The sequence below is a fragment of the Monodon monoceros genome, unplaced genomic scaffold (assembly GCF_005190385.1).
Source record: "Monodon monoceros isolate NGI ecotype Baffin Bay Population unplaced genomic scaffold, NGI_Narwhal_1 Super_Scaffold_12, whole genome shotgun sequence".
Lineage (NCBI taxonomy): Eukaryota > Metazoa > Chordata > Mammalia > Artiodactyla > Monodontidae > Monodon > Monodon monoceros.
This window is the reverse complement of record NW_021703768.1, coordinates 167,859,738-167,882,658: the sequence shown is the minus strand read 5'-3', so window position 1 is coordinate 167,882,658 and position 22,921 is coordinate 167,859,738. Positions and strand designations below refer to the sequence as shown.

Genomic DNA, 22,921 nt, shown 5'->3' with positions numbered 1-22,921 from the left:
GACCAGTAATATGTTTGTGTGTTTCTTATTTATTTATTTTCGGCTTTGTCGGGTCTTAGTTGTGCCACGTGGGATCTTTTGTTGTGGCGGGCAGGTTTCTCTCTAGTTGTGGTGTCAGGGTTTTCTCTCTCTAGTTGAGGCGCCTGGGCTTATTTGCCCTGTGGCATGTGGGACCTTAGTTCCCCGACCAGGGAACGAACCCGTGTCCCTTGCATTGGAAGGTGGATTCTTTACCACTGTATGTGTGTTTCTGTGTTTTCCTTTCTTTTCTTTTCTTTTTTACTGAATTGCCTGTTCATAGCTTTTACCTACTTTTCTCTTCAGGAGAATTTATATTTTTCTTAATGATCTCTAATAACTCTTTGTATATTAAGGATAGTAACACTTTCTGATATGCCACAGATGCTTTTTTTTCAGCTTGCTGTGGGCCTTTGGGTTTGTTTACCTGCTCCAAATTCTTACCTTAGTATCAAGTTTCCCAGCTGAGAGTAGAGCTTTTACTGCCTTCCTCTGTTTGCCAGAAAAGCCATCTGTCCACTGGAGCCTGGCACCTTCACATCACAAGACTTCCAGCTGCTTCCGGAGTAGGTTTTGGGAGGGACTTCCCCAGTGTTTTTCTCAGTTCAGCTTTCAGAGGGGGGTAATGCACACTCCATGGTTTCCTCCCCCAAGAGAATGAGATTTTCCTCACCTTTACTTCCTAACTTTTGCCCTACTGTCTCTTGCACACACTGAGGACACATGATCTGTCCCCTGAATTTTACTTAACAATATTGAGCTCCCACCCCCACCACTCACGTTAATAAATAGATATCTGAGCATCACAAAAACGATGAATTAGAAAACACATTAGATTACTGGAAAACAGCTCCCTCGTAGCATTTCTTTGGAAACGTCCACCTCCCTCCCATTCCATCTACACACAAGCCTGCGGGGTCGTTGACTCCATTTTACAGATGGACAAACTTAGGCTCACACAGACGGCCCACTTGGGGACTGGATTTGAAGCCAGGTCTGGGGACGCCAGGGCCCACGCGCTTGGTACTCAACAACCCTTGAGGGCATCCCAGGGAGGTCGAGAACTAGAGTGGTAAAACCCATGTTGCAGCAGAGGAAACTGAGGCTCAGATCTTGAGTCCCAAACCAGATCCTGACTATCCAGGTTCGACTCGTGACACAGCCGGTCTTATACAAATGGAAGTTGGATGGCGAATCAGGCTGGGATCCTGGCGAGAGCAGCTGCTCGGTGGCAGGGCAGATTCTGAGGTCTGACGGCTTTACCGCACAGACCCAAGTTCAGAGTGCTCAGCGTCTTGTGGTTGGTGGGGCGGGGGAGGCTGGGCTTCCCGGGCAGGCCTGCAGATTGACGTCACTTCGAGTGGGCCGCTGAGGAGGGTAGGAGGCACTTTGTGTCTTTAAGGCCTTTTGGAGGCGGGCCCTGACGGCTGACTCCGCCAGGAGCTCTCCTCCCCTTTAAGGCGCGCGGCAGGGGCGGGGTCCCCACGGCCCCTTTAAGGCGCCGTCCGCGTCCGCCGGCAGAAAAGTGGCTTAAAGGCGACGCGTGGCGCGATGGCGGCGACCCCACGCGCATGCCGGGGGCACGGGCGGCCCCTCCCGGTGCTGCTGCTGCTGCTGCTGTTGGCGCTGCCACCTTTGGAGGGCCCGCCGGGCGCCGCCGCCTACTTCCCAGAGGAGCGCTGGAGTCCCGAGTCGCCGCTGCAGGCGCCGCGCGTTCTCGTCGCGCTGCTGGCGCGCAACGCGGCCCACGCGCTGCCTTCCACGCTGGGCGCGCTCGAGCGGCTGCGGCACCCCCGGGACCGCACAGCTCTGTGGTGAGCGCGGCGCCCGCGGCCCCGCATCCGGCCTGCTGTCCCCATCCCGGCGGGTCCACGCCGCGCCCCGCCCGCTGTCCTGGCACCGGGCGGGGCGGGCCAGCCCTACGCGTGCCTTTTGCTTGCTGTCCCCCATCAGGGCAGGCCAACCCCACGCGTGCCTTCCTGCTTGCTTTCCCCCTGCCGCATTAGCACCAGCCGGAATGGCGCTTTGCCTGCTGGCCTCTGTAGGGTGGGGCGGGCCACAGTTCTGCCTTCTGGCCCCTGCATTAGGGCATATCCGGGATCACCCGTGCCGCACTGCCCGGAACTAACCCGCCAATCCAGTTGGTAGCACACACAGCTTCAAAGGGAAGCCTGAGAACCCGCCCCCACCCTCAGTTGGGGCGTTGCAGTGGCCCACATTGCGCTTCTACTAACTGAACGTCTTTACGCTCCTGCTGCCGTATTGCTCCCAGAACCCAGCCTGAATCGGACCTCCTGCCTTCTGACTACTGGAGTGGGTGGGTCGGGTAAGGGACGGAAGGCGAAAGGTTGCGGGGAGTGGATCCTTCCTAGAAGCAGAATGGGGCAGGGCCATGAACAAGCCTGACTGGTGACTTACCGCTTCCTGCCTCAGTTTCTTCATCTGGAAAATGGGGATACTAATATAATTCTAGTTGGGTTGTCTCTGAAGATGAACAAGTTACTGAGTGTGAAGCCCTTGCGCCTGGCATCAGTGACCAGAGCTGTGGTTATTATTATCATTACTGTTATTATTGTCATCGTTGCTATCCTTGTTGTTGACTAAATAACAGTTCTTTTGGGAGAATAACTCTCAGCTGATGGTCAAACTAGACTTCCAAATATTCCTTTTCCCTCCAGGCCGGATAATCCAAGCACACAGTTGGTGTTTAAGAAATGTTTGTTGAATGAACGAGTGACCACAGCCCACTCCAAAGTGGTATTGCTCATAGGAGAGAATTGAGGAAGGTGGGGCAGGGCTGCATGATATATATATATTTTTTAATTAAATCTCACATATTTAGTAGCGAATGTGGTTATAAGATCCTTGATGCCCCATAGTACACACGTCATCTAATGTGTTTTTCCAAAATTAGCTTGTTTTAATCCCCTCTGCAGCCCCGTGAAGTGGGTCCTGTCCTCACCCTGTGTGTCACAGATGAGGAAATTGGGGCACGGAGCGCGGAAGTGTCTTGCCCAGGGCTGTGTAGCTGGTGGGAGGCCCAGCCAGGTCGTGGGAGCCCTTGTTGCCTTGCTGCTCCTCGTCCTGCCTTGGTCTCCCTAACTTCACTCACTGGCCTGTTCTGTCTGCAGGGTGGCCACGGACCACAACTCAGACAACACGTCAGCTGTGCTTCGGGAATGGCTGGTGGCCATGAAGAGTTTGTACCACTCTGTGGAGTGGCGGCCGGCAGAGGAGCCCAAGTGAGTGCCAGGCCTTGCCCTGCCCCCTGCCCCCAGCTGGACTTGGCTGTGCCCCTGCTCACACACCTTCCATGACTCCCCATCATCCTGGGCCAGCCCCCAGCCCCCAGTCCCTGATGCTCTAGCCCAGCTCTGCAGCCTTCAGCGCTGGCTGTGGCTACTCTCACCCTACCTCAGCTTCACCAGTGGGTCATAAGCCTCCCATTGGACCTTTGCCCCGCCGTTCGCTCCACCTGGAATTCCTTCATTCCTTGGTCTTTGTGGCGGACGCCCACTGCTTTGTTCCCTGTGTCACTCAGCTGCAACGTCAGCTCTGCTGCTTAGCGTCCCCATGAGCCCCTGAGTGATGTGGACTTCGGTTCCTTTCACTCTTTCAGGATTTATTTCTGTACCCACCCACTGCCCAGACCAGATTAGGAGTCTGGGAGGTCTTTGGGTCTTCTCTCCTAGTGGCTCCCCTCACCCTCAGGGATGTCTCTGCAAGGCAGTAGAGGCCCTTTCTCCTCCCCTCTGGGCCTTTGCACATGCTGTACCCCCTACTGGGGACACACCTCCGTTCTCCTATTTTCTCCTTGCTTCTTCCCAGCCTTCAGATCCAACTTACACATCCCCTCTTCCAGGAAGCCCTCTCTGACCACCCCACATTCAGCCAGCTCAAACCTCTCTGGGCTCCAAGAATGCCCTGTGCTTCCCACATCACAGCTGCCTCTCCACAGGTCCTACCCAGACGAGGAGGGCCCCAAACACTGGTCTGACTCACGCTATGAGCACGTCATGAAGTTACGCCAGGCAGCCCTGAAATCGGCCCGGGACATGTGGGCCGATTACATCCTGGTGAGTTTCTTGGCCAGCCAACCCATGGGTCCCTAGCCGAAGGTCTGGGGTATCCAAGGGAAGGCAGAGTGGCGGGATTTGGAGACCAGCCTTAACCTCATTTTACAGAGGGGAAACTGAGACTCTGAGGAGGGAAGTGAGTTGTCAGAGGTAACAGAGCAGGTTAGTGGAGGAGCTGGGATTTGATCCTCGGCCACCTGGATTCTTAATCATCAGGAACAAGTGGGCTTTTGTGTCCCCAGCCGACCCCTGTAGTTGCACACTTGGGTCATCTCCACTTTTATCAGCATCACCAGTGATGTGAGGTGGTCTCTCTGCAACCACGATGATGACCTCTGGGTCACTCCAAGAAGCAGGAGGATGGGGCGGGGGCTGGGGGATGTTGGCGACACTGAGCTGCTGAGCCCTGACTTCCACTTCCTCCTCCTGGGCCTCTGGCAAGAGGGGGCCGGTTGAGGTTTTGAATGCAATGTTGGGTTGTGTGCCCACAGATCACGGGTCTCCTGTGAGCTCCTTCAGCTTGGCTCCTTGACCTGGGCATGGTCCCCTCCCCTGGTGCGATGGGCAGGGCATTGACAGCTGAGCCTGGTTCGCCACGGAGGTTGAATGCAGTGATGCCAGCCTGACAGTGCCCACGGCGGGTTTCCATCTACGTGCCAAACCTCAAGCTTTGGTCTCTCCCTTCTTAATTTATTAATCAGCGTATACCTACCGTCCACGCCCTATGCCCTCCTCGTGCGGGCCCTGGGGACACAGTGAGGATCACACAGGCTGAGCCCCACCTTCCTAGCATCCCAGGAAAGGCAGATGTGACCAGAAAACAAACAAAACTGCATGAGGAAATACCAGAAGGCGGCCAGTGCTGTGAAAGGCACTTGATGATATAGCAGAGTTCTGGGGCTGCCATAACAAAACACCAACACTGGCGGGCTTAAAACAATGCCAGTTTATTGTCTTGCAGCTCTGGAGGCCAGCAGTGTAAATCAGGGTGCAGGCAGGGCTGCACTCTACGGGAGGATCCTTCCTTGCCTCTTCCAGCTTCTGGGGGCTCCAGGTGTTCCTTGGCTTGTGGCTGCATCACTCCAGTCCCTGCTTTTGTGGTCACGTGGTCTCTTCTTATAAGGTCACCAGTCACTGAATCTAGGGCCTACCCTAATCCACGATGAACCCCATCTTTTTTTAAAAGTAGTTATTGTTTTATTTGTTTATTTATCTTGTATTCTTTTCCATTATGGTTTATCACAGGATATTGAATATAGTTCCCTGTGCTAGACAGTAGGACCTTGTTGTTTATCCATCCTATGCATAATAGCTTACATCTGCTGATCCCACACTCCCAGTCCTTCCCTCCCCCATCCTCCACCTGCTTGGCAACCACAAGTCTGTTCTCTATATATGTGAGTCTGTTTCTGTTTTGTAAATAGGTTCATTTGTGCCGTATTTTAGATTGCACGTATAAGTGATATCATATGGTGTTTGCCTTTCTCTTTCTGACTTACTTCACTTAGTATGGTAATCTCCAGTTGCATCCATGTGGCTGCAAATGGCATTATTTTTCTTTTTTATGGCTGAGTAATATTCCATTGTATATTTATACCACATCTTCTTTATCCATTTATCTATCGATGGACACTTAGGTTGTTTCCATGTCTTGGCTATTGTAAATAGTGCTGCTATGAACATAGGGGTGCATGTATCTTTTTGAATTACAGGTTTGTCTGGGAATATGCCCAGGAGTGGGATTGCTGGGTCATATGGTAATTCTATTTTCAGTTTTCTGAGGAACCTCCACACTGTTTTCCATAGTGGCTGCACCAATTTGCATTCCCAACAACAGTGTAGGAGGGATGAACTCCATCTTAGTTTACATCTTAATTACATCTGCAAAGACCCAATTTCCAAATAAGGTCATGACCACAGGTACCAGGGGTTGGAGGGGCCTCCCTTAGGAGGGGGCCCTAGCAGAGTTCTAAAGGAGCCAAGGAGCCAGCCTCAGTGGGAGCTGGGGGCCAGTGTCCGAGGCAGAGGGAACAGAGCAGAGAGCAAGCCTGGGGCATTCAAGGACTGGCGAGGAGGCCAGTGTAACCAGAGTGGGGTGATGGAGGGGGTAATGCTGAGGTGGTAGGTGGGGGCCGGACTATTCAGGCCAAGGGAGGGATGCGGCTTTTACTTTGAAGGTAATGGGGAGCCATGGAGGGTGTGTGAACAGGAGAGGGCTAGGTTCTGATTTCTGATTTTCTGAAGTCCCTGTGGCTGCCGTGGGGAGCAGGGCCTGTGGGGCAAGAGGAGGGGGGCAGCAGGAGGCCAGGGTGGGGGCCTGTATGGGGCTGTGGGTTCAGGATGCGTTTTGAGGCCAAGGGGACAGGCCCTGCTGGATGTGTGGGTGCCGGAAGGACCTCACGTCCTGGCCTGAACCTTGTGGGGAGGACGGAGCTATCTCCTAGGAGGAGGAAGGATGGAACAGGCTCCTCCTGGGATCCCTGTGAGTTGGTGCCTTCTCAGACTGTTTTATAGATGGGAAAGTGGAGGCTTAGAGAGGGGAGTGACAGCCTGCTGGGTGGGGTCTCAGAAACAGTGAAGAACAGAGGTGGGGCTCGAACCTCCCAGAACCGTCGAGCCCAGGGCCACCTTGTCTGCTTCCCTGGGTTTTGCTTACGTTGTTTGACGTTGACTGGTTTTCGCTTTTTTCTCTCAGCAAACCTGGGTGGAACTCAAGGCTTTGGTTCAGAACTCAAAGCAGCTTTTGACATACCGTATATTTTTGTAATCGGGGACTTAAGTAATCCATATTGGAACGTGAAATCATTTGTCTAGTGTTTTTAAATTATTATTAAAATGGCCTCTTTTTTTCTCTTTTTACAAACGCTGTGGGTGTTACTTGTAAGAAAATATACAAGAAACAACAAGAAGCTTGGAAAGAAAGAAAAAGATCATCCCTTGTAGTCGTACCTCCCAGAGAGGCTCGCTCTCTGGCTGTGTTTTTTCATTCTGTGTGCTTCCAAAACTAGTTTCCATCACCCCAAAGGAAACCCTGTGCCCCTGAGCAGTCACTCTGCACCCCCTCCGCCAGCCCCTGGTGACTGCTAATGTGCTGTCTGTTTCTGTGGATTTGCCTGCTCTGGACATTTCACATAAACAGGATCATACGCTATGTAGCCTTCTGGGTCTGGCTTCACTCAGCCTGATGTTTTCAGGGTTCATCCGGGTTGTAGCGTGTGTCAGTGCTTCACTCCTCTTTCTGGCTGAGTGATATTCCATTGTATGGATGGACCACGTTTTGTTTATCCATTCATCCGTCAGTGGGCACTTAGGTTGTTTCCACAGCTTGTCTTCTGTGGATCAGGCTGTTATAAACATGGCGTGCAGACGTCTGTTCGAGTCCCTGTTTCCAGTTCTCTCAGTCTGTACCTAGGACTGGAATTGCCGTAACTCCATGTTTCACTTTCTGAGGAACTGCCAGACTGTTCTGGCTGTTTTCACTGCATCTATATTCCAAGGTCACCAATTCAAATGTCCACAGGGGTCTGGGCAGAAACATAACAGGACCGCACGGCTTGTCCCAAGGGGCAGCCACCTCCCGTCTCCAGCTGGGGCTTGCCACATGGGAATGCCCTTCCCACGTTGCTGGAGAAGGCAGGGATTCTGGTTTTTGCTCCTGTTTATAGCAAGTGATTCATACGTTCTAAAAATCCTGCATGGGGAGCTTCCCTGACGGCGCAGTGGTTAAGAATCCACCTGCCAACGCAGGGGACACGGGTTTGAGCCCTGGTCCAGGAAGATCCCACATGCCGCGGAGCAGCTAAGCCCGTGCGCCACAACTGCTGAGCCTGCGCTCTAGAGCCTGGGAGCCACAACTACTGAGCCTGCGAGCCACAACTACTGAAGCCCACACTCCTAGAGCCTGTGCTCCGCAACAAGAGAAGCCACCGCAGTGAGAAGTCCACGCACCGCAATGAAGAGTAACCCCCGCTCGCCGCAACTAGAGAAAGCCCGTGCACAGCAACGAAGACCCAACACAGCCAAAAATAAATAAATAAAATAAATAAATTTTTTTAAAAAACAGAAAAACCCTGCATGGGTAACAGAAAGCATATCTGTGGACCAAATGCATTAAAAAAAAGCCCACCTCCTAATAGTTGTATAATATATCATGTTGGGTGTGTTTTCACATCCCGGTAGACAGGAACGTCCTTACCTAATTGTTTTCTGTGGCTTGATTTTTCAGTTGTCTCGACACATTCTGCAAAGGGACAGCAGGGCAGGGCCAAAGTTTCTGTAGCTGATTCTCCACTGCTAGACTCCTGGGTCGTTCCCAGTTTGTGTGATGAACAACCCTGCCATGAATATTCTGGTGTGGCCTTTCTGGAAGGTGTTGGTGACATAACGGTTTTGGGGGGACAAGCAGGCACCCCCCACCATGATGACCCTGTTCATGGGTTGGTGAGTTTCCTTCCAGGCTGCAGCAAACAAGTTGTCATCTTTTTACCCCAACATTCAAGGTGTTAAAAAAAAAAAAAAAGCCTAATGTAAAGATCCTATTTTTAGGAATTTTTTTGTTGGCACTTCACTTACATAGAAAAAAGTGTGGTCCTCCCAGCCCCGACTGTCCTCCTCACTGACCAGTGCTGCCCACCTTAAAAGTTCCCATAAAAGGAGCCACGTGGGCTTCCCTGGTGGCGCAGTGGTTGAGAGTCCGCTGGCTGATGCAGGGGACACGGGTTTGTGCCCCGGTCCGGGAAGATCCCACGTGCCACGGAGCGGCTGGGCCCGTGAGCCATGGCCGCTGAGCCTGTGCGTCTGGAGCCTGTGCTCCGCAACGGGAGAGGCCACAACAGTGAGAGGCCCGCGTACCGCAAAAAAAAAAAAAAAAAAAGAGCCACGTGATGCACCCACTGTCACTTCCCGTGGCTCGCCAGCACCGTGTGTGGGACCCATTTGTGTCGCTTCGTGCTGTGTGGTCCTTCCCTTCTCTTGCAGTGTCGTGTATTTCATTGTGTGAACGTAACTCTGCTGGTGACTTAGGGCAGAGCTGTCCGTTGAGGAGCAGGTGGCTTCCAGGGCCGCACGTGCTATTCCAGGTGCCCCTCTCCCCAGGGCTCTGGCCTCTGCCCCAGCTGTTCCAAGCTGTGGCCTAGCCCGGCTCACTCTGGTGGCCCACACTGATGCCATGTCGGGTGTTTTGCAGTTTGTGGACGCGGACAACCTGATTCTCAACCCTGACACGCTGACCCTGCTCATCGCTGAGAACAAGACGGTGGTGGCCCCCATGCTGGATTCCCGGGCTGCATACTCCAACTTCTGGTGTGGGATGACCTCCCAGGTCAGGGGGTTACCGTGGTAGGGCAGGGGCCTGGGGGTGCTGGGGGCTGGATTTGGAGTCTAACTTAGCCTCACACTGCCTCATGGTGAGCATTTGATAAACACTATTGAGATAATCCTTAAATAGACCTTGAGGGAGGGTCTACGACTGTGTGCCCCCTGCCCCTACACCCATTACTGAGGCAGAAACACAAATGCAGAGAGAGGGAGTGACTTGCCTGCGCTCACATAGCTATGACGTGATGGTGCCAGGACGGGACTTCAGGCACAGCTGGATCCAGGTGTTCAAACAATATTCCTCTTCCTCCATCCCTTGCGTGGCTTCATTTTCAGACACCTGGGGAATGATCTCAGCAGCATTCAGCCAAAGTCTACTCTGATTGAACCTTGTCCAGTTTCCTCCTACCCCTGAACCAATTACTGAAGTCAGGAAAATGTCAGGCTCTGATTGTCCCACCCAGTGATGAGGGTGGGGTTTTAGGCAAAGCCAGGGAGAGTGAGGGGCCGGTGATGGAGCAGGGCTGTGCCAGGGGAAGGGGGCTAGGTGGCTGACCCATCCTATCTCCTCCTATCTTTTTGTTTTGAATTGATGTGTAATTCATAAAATATAAACTTCACCATTTTAAAGTGAATAGTTCAGTGGTTTCTATATTTTAAAGTATGTCATAGAAATCTAAATGTCATATGCTAAGAATTCCAGTTCGTAAAGGTTAGGAGGAAGGGAGAGGACTGTTCCAGAAGCTTTTAAAACTTCTAAAAGATTGCCCCCCGACTTTCTTGAAGTCTCACTTCTGATGTTTAATTTTAAAATCAAAGGATCTCAAATATCCAGTCCCTTTTTCAGCTTTTTAATTTCCTTTCTCAAATGCTGCTTTTCTGATCAGAAGTATTGAGCTGGGTCTGCAAATGACTGACTGTTTCCCTGGGTTTCTGTGCCATTGCCCAGCAACGAGGCTCTGGGGTTGGAGACTGACAGGCCCTGCTCAGAGCCCTGTGCTCAGGGAATGCCCACCATAGCCACAAACTGGCACCCAGTCTTACTCTCCGGGTGTTCTGTACCTCCTGTTGTCCCGGGCCTCCAGCCTCACCTTTAGGGACCCCCATGCAAAAATCTGCCCACCTCCCCACAGGGCTACTACAAGCGCACGCCTGCCTACATCCCCATCCGCAAGCGGGACCGCCGGGGCTGCTTTGCAGTCCCCATGGTGCACTCGACCTTCCTGATTGACCTGAGGAAGGCGGCATCCAGGAACTTGGCATTCTACCCTCCCCACCCTGACTATACCTGGTCCTTCGATGACATCATTGTTTTTGCCTTCTCCTGCAAACAGGCAGGTGAGCCCACAGGGGATTTGCCATCATGGGGTGTCTCTCTGCTTCTTTGGGACCAGTGCTGAGCCCACAGAAGGTTCACAGAACCAGAACTGCAGGGTGCAGCGATGACTTCAGGTGCAGCTGCATCCAGGTGTTCAGATGATATCCCCAGGACCCGTTCTTTCTCCAGCCCTGGCTTTGCTGGGTGGCTTCACTCCCCAGGTCTTTAAGATCTGCTTATTGAAAGTTATTTCCATCTTGATACTTTCCTATATTCCCCCAGATATCCGTGGTTGAGCATAATTGTTCCCTAGTTGTATACTTTGGGCAAAAAAAAAAAAAAAAGTTTAGAGAGGAAGAAAACATAGCCATATGCTGACCTGTCATTTATTTTTAAACCACGGGTCAGCAAACTATATGTCCCACGGGCCAGATCTGGCCCACTATCTGTTTTCGTATGGATGCAAGCTAAGAATGTCTTTTGGGTTCCTGGACCCAATTCCTATGTGTGTAGGTTGGAGGTGTGGGTGTATTCCCCACACCAACAAGCAATTCTGGGACCCCAGCAGGGTGTCTGAGAATTCAGCTCAATTCCAACTCGGTTCTGGCTCTGTCTACTTGGAGATAGCCTCAGATTCCACAGGTTAAGGGCCCAGTCCCACAAAACTATGTCCCCCACCCTGCTTCAGATGCCGATTGCAAGTCCAGGTTGTCACCTGTGCTTCTGACCAAATGGCTAGAAACCAAAGGTTTCCGTGACCCCTTCCTTGGGTTCTGCTAACTTGCAAGAGCGGCTCACAGAACTCGGGAAACCTGTTTACTTACTAGGTTACTGTTTATTATACAAAGATATAACTGGGGAACAACCTGGAGGAAGAGATGCACGGGGTAAGGTTTGGGGGAAGGGGCGCAGAGCTTCCACGCCCTCTCTGGGCACGGTCCAAGGGCAGACTTGAGTTGTTGAGACAGAACTGTTTGGCCCACAGACCTAAATACTTAACTGTCTGGCCCTTCAATGAAAATCGTTTTCGTTGGGTTTATCCCTTTAAAAAAAGATACATACTCATTATAAAATTTGAAACCATTCAGAAAAGGAATAACACAGAGATAATGTAACTCATGGTTTGTCCAACTGCATCTCATTTTTGTGCATAAATGTGCATCTTTACTGTTCGCCCGCAGTTTTGTGGTTTGCTTTGTCATGGAATCCTGCAGGGACTGAGTCAGTACTGGTGCAAGGCGCTCGTTAACAGTTCTGGAGTTTTTTGGCACTGCGAACCCCTGTTCTGGCTCCAATTCCCAGATGGAGCGCCAAGGGGTTCTCTGCCGGTTGCTGGGAACAGCTGGACCCATTTACGCTCTGGCCCCATGCTGGGCTGTGAGGCTTATGCTCTGTTCGGAGGTTGCCTCCACTGCCTTACTGCTCTGTTCAATTTTGATTGTTGTTTCCTTGGCCCCAGAGGTCCAGATGTACGTCTGCAACAAGGAGGTGTATGGCTTTCTGCCGGTGCCACTGCGGGCACACAGCACCCTCCAGGATGAGGCCGAGAGCTTCATGCACGTGCAGCTGGAGGTCATGGGTGAGTCTGCCTGCGCCAACCTGGGAGGGCTGAGTCGCCTCCCTCTCCCTGCCATCTCACATCTGTGAACACTGACTGTCTGCTGGGCGCCAGTCTCTTTGCCGGGCACTGGGAACCCAGCGTGGACGGCTGTACCCCTCTCACAGAGTGCTGGCTTGTAAGCGGCTGTGCACGGCATACTCGGGGAAATGAGGGTGGGCTTTGTGGCGGAGGTGGCATTAAGATGCAGGGTAAGTAGGAGTTAGCCGATAAGAGGATTGCAGCCGGAGGGAGCAGCACATGCGGAGGCCGGGAGGCTGGAGGGGCTGTGAGCTCAGGAAACAGGTGAGGTCGGCGGGACAGAAGTGGGGCTGGTGAGCTGGGCAGGGCTGGCAGGCAGGGCCAGGGCGGGGGCCTCAGACATTCGGCTGAGGAGCGGGCCTTTTCCCCCGGGGCAGTCAGGAGCCATGGAGGGTGTAGGAGCAGTGAGGGCAACAGGTTTCACTGATGACCCTGCGTGTGCGTGGCAGCATCTAGGACACAGCCATCTCGGGCCATTTTGTCACTCGTGTCCCTGCCAACCTCCAGACCCACTATTGTTTGTTTAATATCTATCTTAACGGACACTTTTTTTTTTTTAACTTGAATACATTTTAAAAAGGAGACTACATATTTTTACCGTGGTTGCAAACTCATGTCTCTCTAACACATATTCAAATAAATCCGTAGACTATTAAACTAGCAGCTGTCCCTCTGGTGAGGTGGGCTGAACGCATAGGGCCGAGCTGCCGTTGATGCTACTTGAGGAGGGGATTCTGCCCCGGCTGAGGGTCTCTGAAGCAACTGGACAGTGGTACGGCATCCTCTTCCATGGGGGCCTTGCCCTGTGCTGACCACATCCTCTGACGGCCTGTGAAGCAGCATGGCTGTACCTCCCACTGCACAGATGGAGAGAGCCTTGGAGGGCCAGGTCCCTGCCCTGAGGTTCAGTCCGTGCCGCCCCCCCCCCCCCCCCCCCCCCCCCCGCCCGGCTCTGATCCGTTTCTGTCTGTGGCTCCCCCTTGTGGCTGAAGGTGGAATGACACCCTGCCTTTGTTTTGTGGGGGCTTTGGGGTCTTTTGAGGTGACACCTGGAGGCTGCAAGGTCATCAGGGTGAAGACCCCCGCAACCCCCAAGTGTCTGTCCCATGTAGTTGCCCACGCTCAGCCTGGCAAACCCACCAGGCTGTAGTCTTAAGAAGTGGGTCTCTGCCTCTTGCCAACTCCTGTGGGCTAGCAGACCCCAAGAAGCTTCTCCAGGCTGCCATAGTTTTCCTAGTTTAACTTTTCACATATATTTCCGTCGTTATTTTTGGCCAGAAGACTGTTTACGCTGCCGTTATAAACGGAAGGCACAACAGAAGCGTGAATATTTTCCTGTTTCTCAAGCACCAGAGCAAGTCACACAGAACAGACGGAAGGAGGGTCTGGAGGTTTCAGATATTTGTGCAAATCCTTCCTTACAGTTCTAGTGAAAACCACCTTTTTCTCCACCTCTGTGTGGGTACCTGTTCCCGGGCTGTGCATGTGATTTCTCATGTGTTCAAAAATCTTTCGGGACTTCCCTGGTGATCCAGTGGTTAAGACTCTGCACTTCCACTGCAGGGGGCACCGGTTTGATCCCTAGTCAGGAAACTGAGATCCCGCAAGCCGTGCGGTATGGCCCAAAGAAGAAAAGAATCTTTCTTACAATGAAATTTCTGGCTTACAGAAAAGCTCAGAGTGCTGCCCTCTGTGTGTGGGGAATCCAGCAACTTCCTACCCTACCTGCTCATGGACTATGGGGTGTCTTTCCCAGCTGGCCCCATAAACTTGGCTTAATGTAAATCCTGTTCTTTGAGTTTTAGCATACACAGCAGTGACAGGTCATATGTGTGCAGCATGATGATTGTTTTTATTTTATTTTTAAATTTTTTATTAAATTTTTTTTCAGTGTTATCATGTTTTTATTGATCAGTCTGTGCCCAATTAAAAAATAAACAACCAAAAAATAAACAACCAAAAAATACCCTTATCTAAAAATACTTAGAGACAGGCAGATGCAAGAGGTGCATAGGGCAAGGTATGTGGAAAACGGTGAGGCAGCCTGCATTCCCTCTCGGAGCTCGCCGTTCTCTGTTTTTAATATCCTTGTCACCAGACACTGGCCAGGCTCTGGCCCTCCCCGGGGTCCCCCACTGTTGTGATTCCACCAGCTGACGGGTTTTTTCCCTTTTTGTGCTTCACATCAGTCAGGCTGCTCAAGTGTGGTGTCTTCTGCCCAGTGTCCGCGTCTGTGCTGTCGCCGGCTGCTGCGTGTGGCTGTGGCTCGTTCTCTTGTCTTGCTGCGTAGTATTCCATTTAGATGTTCAACCACAGATTTATTCACTCTTGGCTGTGTCATGTGTCACTTTACCAGTCTTCTCCTGAGCGGCATGGGGGGCATTTCCCACTTTTCCCAACATTGCCATGTGCGAGAGAGTTCTAGACATACATCAGTGGGTGCAAAGTTCGAGAATATCCACAAGGTTGCCTTCACTTCTTACACCAGTTGCAAAATCTGGGGTCCCCAAGACCATGTTCAGGTTTGATCATTCACGAGAGGGACTCAGAACTCACTGGAAGCTGTTATACTCACAGTTACAATTTATTACAGCCAAAGGACACAAATTAAAATCAGCAAAGGGAAAAGGTGATGGGGCAGCATCCAGGAGCGTTCCAAGCACAGAGATTCCTATTGTCCCTGTCCCTTCCCGTGGAGTCATATGGACAGTGCTTGCTTCTCCTAGAACTAGTATGTGAAAACATGCATGGTGTACTGCCAACCAGGGATGCTTCCCAAGCCTCCATGTCCAGTGTTTTTACTGGGGCTCCTACACACAGATACAGATGATTGCCACATGGCTAACCTCCATCTCCAGTCCCTGCAGAAATTGAGCCAATACCAAGTAGCCCAAGACCTCCACCCTAAATCACACTGTTGGCATACATACCCAGTATGGCCCAAGCCCTGAGATAAACAAAGACATTTCCAAGGGCTTCAGCCTCCCAGGATCTGGGAGCAAAGGCCAGACCTCTCTGTGGTCAAGTTTAATTCTTCACCCTATGATGGGTCTAAGGGGTGTTATTTTTTTTATTTTTTATTTTTTGCCGTACGCGGGCCTCTCACTGTTGTGGCCCCTCCCGTTGCGGAGCACAGGCTCCGGAAGCGCAGGCCCAGCGGCCATGGCTCACGGGCCCAGGCGCTCCGCGGCATGTGGGATCTTCCCGGACCGGGGCATGAACCCGTGTCCCCTGCATCGGCAGGCGGACTCTCAACCACTGCGCCACCAGGGAAGCCCGTGTTACATTTTTTGACGTGGCTCTCTGGAAAGGCTGCATTGTGTTGCTCCTTCTGGACCTAATATGCTCCATTTTCCCAGAACTGATAAGAAAGAATGAAGAGATACCCCCACTTCCCATCAGCAGGTCCTTTCACCATCCACACCCAAGCGGGCAGGCAGAGGCTGAGAAAGAGAGGGAAAGGGCACCTGGGATTTGAATTTGAGTCTTCAGATCCCAAAGCCTTGCCCTTGGGTCCTAGGCTCCCCTGAGGAGGACAGGGGGTGGCAGGGAGCTGTGACGGGCCCTGGATAGGAAGAAACCCCAGGGCACAGTGTCCCTGGAGGAGGCCCAGGCTGCGAGGTGGGAGGTGCCAGGTTGACCCTGGGCCTCGCCCAGGCTTCTCCCAGACAGAGGGGCCTGTGTCTGTCCTTTGAGCTCACACAGGGCCTTTGTTCTTGGGGAGGCAGATGCCACACTCACCTTTTCTGGGCCAGCCTGGTAGATGACCAGGAGCCTCACCAGGCTCACAGTCCCCTTGGATCTGATCCTTCTGTGGAAAACCGTCAGGGATGTACCAAGACAGGGCCCCGGGGATATGGTCTGAGCACTGCTCACAGCAGCTAAAAGGGGAACGATCGCGAACACCCTGAAATTCTTGGCATACCTGGGCTCGTAGATGTGTCACTCCAGTCACATGGCCATCTTCTCCCTGTATGTCTTCACACCGTCTACCTTCTGTGTGTATCTCTGTATCTGAATTTCCCATTTTTATAAGGACCCCAGTCAAACTGCTTAGGACCCACCCTAATGACCTCATTAAAGATCCTATTTTCTAAATAAGGTCACATTCTGAGGTACCGGAGTGTCAAGATGCCAAAGTATCTTTTTCGGGAGGATACAGTTTAACCCAAAACAATGTGTGTGATTTCATGGCAACTTATCATGACATAAACCTCTGAGAGACTTATTAGCCCATTTTATAGATGAGGAAAGTCATTCCTTTGTTCAGTTTATGAGTTTGTGCCGAGCTCTGTGTGCTGGGCGTAGGGAGCCAGTGTGAGTGGACAGACCTGGTATCCGTCTGGCAGAGCTCATGGGAGATAATCAGGGAGCCGGGGAGGTAGGACAGCAGAATGAGGCTTTGACGGAAGCCCAGGCGCTGTGGGGACCCCCAAAGAGGTACCTGACAGCCTGGGAAGGTCAGGAGACTCCTTTGCTGCCACCCACCCACCCCCCGCCCCGTCCCAGAAGGCCTCTTAGCTGATAACTCAGGGGGAGGAGGGGAGGAAGGAAGGGTATTTCAGTAGAGGCCCAGCATGTGCAAAGGTCCAGAGGTAGGAATGGGGGATGGGTAAGTCTGGAGCAGTGCCAACAGCCAGAGTGGGTAGGAGGCGGAGGAGAGAGACTAGCACTGATGTTGTGAGCGGGGCTGTGTCGGACAGGGTTTCCAGCACCAAGCTGAGGAGCTTGGGATGACAGGGAGCCCCGCAGAGGGTGGGGAGGGGGCGTTGGAAAGAGGCTGGACACCCCCCGACTTCCCAATGACCCCCGTGACCCCTCGGCTTCTCTCTGCCGCCCAGTGAAGCACCCATCCGCGGAGCCCTCCCGGTTCATCTCGGTGCCGGCCAAGACGCCAGACAAGATGGGCTTTGACGAGGTAGGCTGGGCCTTCCCTCAGGGGTGGGGCCGGGGGCCGACCTGGAGGGTCCAACCAAAGCTCTGGGCCACAGGTCTTCATGATCAACCTGAAGCGGCGGCAGGACCGACGGGAACGTATGCTGCGCGCGCTGCAGGAGCAGGAGATCGAGTGCCGGCTGGTGGAGGCTGTGGACGGCAAGTGAGTCCCACCCCGGTGGGGGAGGGGCGGCTCCACGTGTGGGTATGTGGACCTGGTGGGTGGCGGCTGTGGAGCGGATGTGAGTCTGACCCTGCGCGGGGTGCTGGCAGGTCTGCGCACATAGTGTAGACCACGCCCTGGCAGCCCACATTGGGTCCAAGAGGGGTGTGCAGGTTGGGGGGCGGGGTGGCAAGGGGGAATGTCGCTAATGGTGGAATTGTGGGCAGAGAGAATCTTCCACTGACCCCCTCCTGTCCCCCCTTGCAGAGCCATGAACACTAGCCAGGTAGAGGCACTGGGCATCCAGATGCTGCCTGGCTACCGGGATCCTTACCACGGGCGGCCCCTCACCAAGGGTGAACTGGGCTGCTTCCTCAGCCACTATAACATCTGGAAAGAGGTGGGTCCCGCAGCGGGGCAGGCCCCTCCTCAGCCTTCTTTACAGCTCAAGGAGGGAATCACCTGCATCCCAGACGGTCTTCTCTCTTCAGTGAATGTGTCACCTGAACCCTGGGTGGGTGAGCTGCTGTCCTTCTCCTGTGCAGACGTGGAGCCTGAGTCTCCACGTGGAGGGTTAAGCCTGACTCTAGAAACAGGTAGGGTCTGAGGCCCAGGACCTCCAGGAGAAACCTCTTCATGTGCACCCACTGTCAAATATCTAGAGCCTGGACACCGTGCTCATAGCTTACTAGTAGGAGTAATAGCCATGGCGACGATAACTAACGCAGACCCCACACATTGGTACCCCGTTAGCCCCAGAGGCTCATCACACACCCTTGGAAGGGAAGGTTATGATGGGCGAGGATGCCAGGCACGGACTGGAACCTGGGACCAGCAGGCGTGAGGCCAGATGGGGCATTTGGTGTTTGAGGCGACAGGTGCTCAGCCAGGTTGCCCTCCTTTTCTGATATTCATCATGGAGGTCATGGGGCAGGGATTGCGGTGTCCAGGTAGCTGTAGAGCCAGAGGGGATCCAGGTTCAAGTCCAGCCCTGCCTCTGAGAGGGGTGAGCTCTGTGAGCAAGGAAGGCATTTGCCAATCTGAGCCTCAGTTTCCCCAGATGATGGAGTCACAACTTCAGGGGCAGTTGTGAAGATTCGCTAGTTCATTCATTCTGGGAACATTTGTCAAGGACCTACTGTGTGCCCAGCCTGATGCTGGTGCTGGGGACACGACAGCCACCAAGATAGACCCAGCCCCCTTCAGGGCGCTCACAGCCCTGGGAGGTGGGGAGACTGATGAGAATCCACAAAGAAATGAATGACAATGAAATAAGTGAGAGGCATCTACAGGAGAGGCCCAGGGTTATGAATTATCCTCATCTGGCAGCTTTGGGTGATAGTCAGGGAGGACCTCTTGAGTAGGTGACAGGTGAGCTAAGGCCAGAAGGGTGAGAGGGAACCTACCTGCTGCTGTGTGGGGGAAGGGTGCTCTGTGTCAAAGGCACAGCGTAGGCCCAGGCCCTGGGTTGGGAAGGAGCAGCCAGGCTGAGGTGAGGCTGTGGAATCTGCTGCCAAGTTGTGAGGAGGAAGTTTTGGCCAGGAGGTAGATCCAAATTGATGGTGGTGGGCTTCCCTGGTGGCGCAGTGGTTGAGAGTCCGCCTGCCGATGCAGGGGACACGGGTTCGTGCCCCGGTCCGGGAAGATCCCACATGCCGCGGAGCGGCTGGGCCCGTGAGCCATGGCCGCTGAGCCTGCGCGTCCGGAGCCTGTGCTCCGCAACGGGAGAGGCCACGTACCGAAAAAAAAAAAAAAAAAAAAACAATTGGTGATGGTGGTGTGTGTGTGTGTGGGAGTAGTTTGCTTTTCTCCTGATGCCCCAGAGCTTTTAAGCAGAACTGGCTTCGGGGTCAGGCCTGGCTTTGATCTCTCCAAGATCTCAGCAGGGCCTCCTCCCTCAGGTTGTGGACCGCAGGCTGCAGAAATCACTCGTGTTCGAGGACGACCTGCGCTTCGAGATCTTCTTCAAGAGGCGCCTAATGAACCTTATGCAGGATGTGGAGCGGGAGGGTCTGGACTGGGACCTCATGTGAGTGGAGCCTGGGAGGGGCCAGAGCTCAAAGGTGTGGCCTAGAGCCTCTAGGTCGGAGGGCCTTTGCAGGTTAATATGTTGGGCCAACTTTTGGGAGCTTGGCAGGAGAACTTGTTCTTGACCCAGAAGTCTAGGGACCTGGTGGAAGCCTGCCAGCTCTTCCAGGGTTTGGAGACTTGACTGGAGCCTGTGGGGTAGAGAATAAGGCTAAGATTTGACCCGGAAGACTGGGGACGTGGCTAAAGAACTTGGGGTGTGGCCTGCGGTGGGTTTGATCCGAGCCTGGGGGCTTGGCTGAGTGGGCTACGCCCACGGGAACCTGGGTCTCAGAGCAGTGCTAGGTAGAGTATGGCCAGCATATTTCTGGAACTGTCCCTTGGAGTCTCATGTAGGTGGGTTGGTTCATCCTCGCCACCCCACCCCCGCCCCTAGCACCACGTGCGGGGCCCTGATCTGGGTTCTGGGCCTCAGACTCAGGACCGTGCTGTTGATAGGAGCAGTAGCTTCTCCCCTTCACTCCTGCCCACCTGCCTCACAGCCCTCTGAACCCAGAGCAGCTCCCCTCTCAGCTCCGCTCTCCTAACTGTGGCACAGCCTCCCCAGCTCCAAATCCTCCCTGGCGCCCTCAGAAAAAGCCCACTCCCCTCCCTGTGGCCCCAGACCCCTGTGGGCCTGCTCTCACCCCAGTCCAGTCACGCCAGCCTCCTCATCGCTCCCCACCCCCCCAGGGCCTGACAGGGGCTCCGTGGATCTCTGCGTTAGCATTCTTGTGTGGGCAGGCGGGAGGAAGGTGACTGGGCCCCCGTTCTGCACCCCAGCTACGTGGGCCGGAAGCGGATGCAGGTGGAGCACCCCGAAAAGGCTGTGCCCCGCGTGAGGAACCTGGTGGAGGCCGACTACTCGTACTGGACGCTGGCCTACGTGATCTCCCTGCAAGGCGCCCGCAAGCTGCTGGCTGCCCGGCCACTCTCCAAGATGCTGCCCGTGGACGAGTTCTTGCCGGTCATGTTCGACAAGCACCCAGTGTGAGAGGGGGTGGCGGTGGGCAGGCGGGCTGGGGTCTCGCTGTGGAGCTGGCCTGGGTGGGGGCGTGAGGCTCATGGGTCCCAGGGAGGTGGCTTTTCCTCTGCCTGCTTCTTCCTCCATCTGGTCCCTCGCCGCCGCCCTCCCCCCACCCCTGCCACCCACTTCTGTCTCCATTCGCCTCTTACCCCCCAACCCACCGCGGCCCCCGTGCCCCTCCTCCCCTGCAGGTCTGAATACAAGGCCCACTTCTCCCCTCGGGACCTGCGCGCCTTCTCCGTGGAGCCCCTGCTCGTCTACCCCACACACTACACAGGGGACGACGGGTACGTGAGCGACACGGAGACCTCGGTCGTGTGGAACAACGAGCACGTCAAGACCGACTGGGACCGGGCCAAATCCCAGAAGATGCGCGAGCAGCAGGCCCTGAGCCGCGAGGCCAAGAACTCTGACGTGCTGCAGTCCCCCCTGGACAGCGCTGCCCGGGATGAGCTCTGAGAGCTCTGAGGGGCGGTGGCCATGACTCCAAAGCAGCCTGTCGCTGGCCCGGCCCCCGCACGCCCGCCGGGGACGACCCCTGGCAGGCCAAGGAGGGCTCCCCACGCAGGGCGGCGTCCAGCCAGCCCATGCTCAGCAGTCACGTGCACGCAGGCAGCATTAACGGAGGTGCCTACTGCATGCCAGGAACAGGTGGATCGGGTGGTAGCAGTTCGTGCGCCCAACACTTTAAGTGATTACTGGGTACCAGGTTCCTGTGTTCTGGCAGTGAATGAGGCATGATTGTTCCCTCCCTCGGTGATGGATCCAGTCGTCAAGCGTTATCGATCCCCCATCAAGAAGCAGGCGCTAGTGATACACATTCACTGTTTGAATTCATTCGAGTATTTATTGAGTGCCTACTGTATGCTGGGCACCATTCCAGGCTCTGGGACTAGTGAGGTAAACTTTCATGTATTCAGACACATACTGAGCACCTACTACGTGTCTGGTACTTGCGACACAAAAGTCCTGACTGACTCGGTGCGTTTACTGAGTGCCTGCTGTGTGCGGGGAGCTGAGCTTTGTGTTAGGGCTGGAGATAAACAAGGTGCTTTTCACCCCTAAGTGGTTTCTTCCCCACACATCCAGAGAGCATCTCCTGTGTGCCGGGCACTGGTGATACAAAATAGGATGACAGCTGTTCAGTCAGCTTCTGATCACCAACAGAGATGAAGGAGTCCTTTCGTTTCTTCATGCAGCAAGCATTTATTGAGTGCTGGCTGTGTGCCTGACCTCGTGGACTCCCAGTGGGGTTGACTGAGTTTGATTCCTCATTTCCCCTCACCCCCCGTCGCCCGAGCCGTGTGCAGATAACATCCCCTGTCCACCGCCCAGGAGAGGGGCTGGCTCTTCCCTTGCCAGGGGCAGCCATGGGTTCCAGCAGCCTCATGTCTTCATGCAAGGCCCCCCTGCTAGACCCGGCCCCCCTGCTAGACCCGGCCCCCCTGGAGGGGGTGAGGGGTGAAGCTGGGGGCGGGGTCTCCCATTCCCCCTCCTGGTCTCAGTTGCTTGACCTCCCTGCCCTGCACGTCAGGTGTGGTCTCTGCCTGCTTGGTGGGGTTCCTCTGTCCAAGCCTTTGGTGGGATCATGCGTCTGGGGCCTTGCGTGGGCTCCGCGGCACTGGGGCGCTACCCACGGCCTGGGCAGAACGTCCCCCGGCACAGGCTGGAGGACTCGCTGGGTCTTCAGCCTGAAACGAATGTCAGAGCCCACCAGCAGTGCCTCATTCTCTGAGGGATAACTAACTGCTGTCCGGGTCGGGTCCCGGATAACTTGGTTATTTTTTTATTAAATGTTGCTGGTTGGTTTTCACATACATCTGTGTTCCCTTCTTGGCCCAATGCTCTGCTCACAACCTATGTACCACCCACATTCCCCACCCCTCCGCTTCAGGCCAAGATGTGGGAGGAAACCAGGTGCGGCGGGGGGAGTGAGACCCCGGGATTCCAGTGTGCCCCATAAAACTTCCCCAAAATAGCCCGGGGACGACAGATGGTCAACCTCACTCTATCCTGCGGGGTCAAATAACAGAATGAAGAGGGGGGCTGTCATAGTTTGGAGTCTCCAGAAAACAGACCCCAAGATGAGGATTTGAATTATCCGAGAGGTGACCCCAGGAAACCCTGATGGCAGTGGGGACGTGAGGCAGAGGGAAGGAGCCCTCCAGGGGGAGCCAGTGAGCAATTGACTCGGCGGGGTGGGGGCAGCATAGAGCATGCACCTCAGAGTGGTCCCACCCCAGGGGCGGGGGAGGTGGGGCATTTATCCACCCTCAACAGCATTTGAATTTTCTGGATCAAATAAGGGTTCTCAAGATTCTCAAGCCCTTTTAGGGTGTGCGGGCATATACCCTAGGCTTTT

General features: G+C 54.2%; 1 protein-coding gene across 2 annotated transcripts; it reads left to right on the top strand.

Annotated features, from left to right (window-relative positions):
• Positions 1-160: 160 nt before the first annotated feature.
• Positions 161-22,708, top strand: COLGALT1 (collagen beta(1-O)galactosyltransferase 1). 2 transcript variants are annotated; one of them, XM_029216584.1, is made up of 12 exons: positions 161-1,832; positions 3,150-3,260; positions 3,977-4,094; positions 9,280-9,414; positions 10,544-10,748; positions 12,188-12,307; positions 17,209-17,285; positions 17,359-17,465; positions 17,733-17,865; positions 19,367-19,494; positions 20,316-20,522; positions 20,751-22,708. In XM_029216584.1, exons 1-12 carry the CDS (start codon positions 1,570-1,572, stop codon positions 21,016-21,018), a joined length of 1,872 nt encoding a protein of 623 aa, XP_029072417.1. In that variant the 5' UTR covers positions 161-1,569; the 3' UTR covers positions 21,019-22,708. The 2 variants fall into 2 exon arrangements, with proteins under 2 accessions (XP_029072417.1, XP_029072418.1); XM_029216585.1 differs by having other exon boundaries at positions 161-584; positions 20,751-22,707.
• The last annotated feature ends 213 nt before the right edge of the window (positions 22,709-22,921 follow it).